General features: G+C 53.5%; 1 protein-coding gene across 1 annotated transcript in view; it reads left to right on the top strand.

Moving 5' to 3' along the window:
- Nucleotides 1–438: 438 nt before the first annotated feature.
- Nucleotides 439–1,038, top strand: part of LOC103581392 (DNA dC->dU-editing enzyme APOBEC-3A-like) — an 8,350-nt gene continuing 7,750 nt past the window's right edge. Inside the window, exons 1-2 of the mRNA XM_008563237.1 lie at nucleotides 439–483; nucleotides 917–1,034. Of these exons, the coding sequence (XP_008561459.1) occupies nucleotides 439–483; nucleotides 917–1,034 (163 nt within the window). The remainder of the gene's footprint in view (nucleotides 484–916; nucleotides 1,035–1,038) is intronic.

Here is a 1,038-nt window from a genome sequence, read left to right as displayed (position 1 = left end):
AATAATTCATCTAGTCCAGTATACCTAACATGATTCCAACATATAAGTAACACAACATTCTTCACGAGAGAGTGTACGTTCTTTTCATTTGCATTGTGAGTCTTTGAAATGAGCTGTGCATTTCACAGGCTGCAGGTCTCACTTCAGACGAGCCACATTTCAAGTGCTCAGTATCCATGTGTGGCCAATGGCCCTCATAGGACAGTGCAGCTCTGTAGCCCTCCCCAGCAGACAGGAGGCCGGGAACCAGGCTGAGTCCTGAGGGACTGGCCAGAGCAGGGCTCGGAATGCTTGCTGAACAGGTGCCTGGGAGAGTGGACACTAGAATAAATGTCCTGGAATGAGGGGGAGGAGCACGACTTAAAAAAGAAGAGTAGGGAGCTTCTTAGTCCGTTCTGTGCAGAATACCTGAGACTGCGTGACTCCCAGTAATCGGAAATGTATTGCCTCACAGTTCTGGAGGCTGCAAAGTCCGATATCAAGGTGCCGGCCCTGGCGAGGGCCTTCTTGCTGCATCATGACAGGGCTGAAGGCCAGGGGGCAAGAGGGGGCGGGAGGGGGCTGAACTCGCTCTTGTAGAACAGCACCGAACCCACCCAAGGGAGGAGCTCTCATGGCCTAATCACCTCTTAAAGGTTCCAACTCTTAATACCATGCCACTGGCCCTTCAATTTGATCATAAGTTTGGAGGGGACAAACATCCAAACCATGGCAGGAGAAAAGGAGAAATGGATGATCAGTGAATAACATGCCCTGGGGCTCCTGCCCCATTGCCTGCTCCCCTCTCCCTGCACCTGCCCCGACGCCTGCTCCCCTCTCCCTGCACCTGCCCTGCCACCTGCTCCCCTCTCCCTGCACCTGCCCTGCTGTGTGCTCCCCACCCAAGAGCTTCCCTTTCCTTCTCCACTTCTGCTAGGTCGATCCTGATCCTCCTCTCCATGCAGAATTGTGCTTCCTCTCTTGGTTCTTCAACAACCTGCTGTCCCATGACAAGCACTACTTGGTCACCTGGTACATATCCTGGAGCCCATGCTGCGA

The sequence above is a fragment of the Galeopterus variegatus genome, unplaced genomic scaffold, assembly GCF_000696425.1.
Source record: "Galeopterus variegatus unplaced genomic scaffold, G_variegatus-3.0.2 Scaffold12944, whole genome shotgun sequence".
NCBI classification, from domain to species: domain Eukaryota; kingdom Metazoa; phylum Chordata; class Mammalia; order Dermoptera; family Cynocephalidae; genus Galeopterus; species Galeopterus variegatus.
This window is presented reverse-complemented; position numbering and strand designations above follow the sequence as displayed.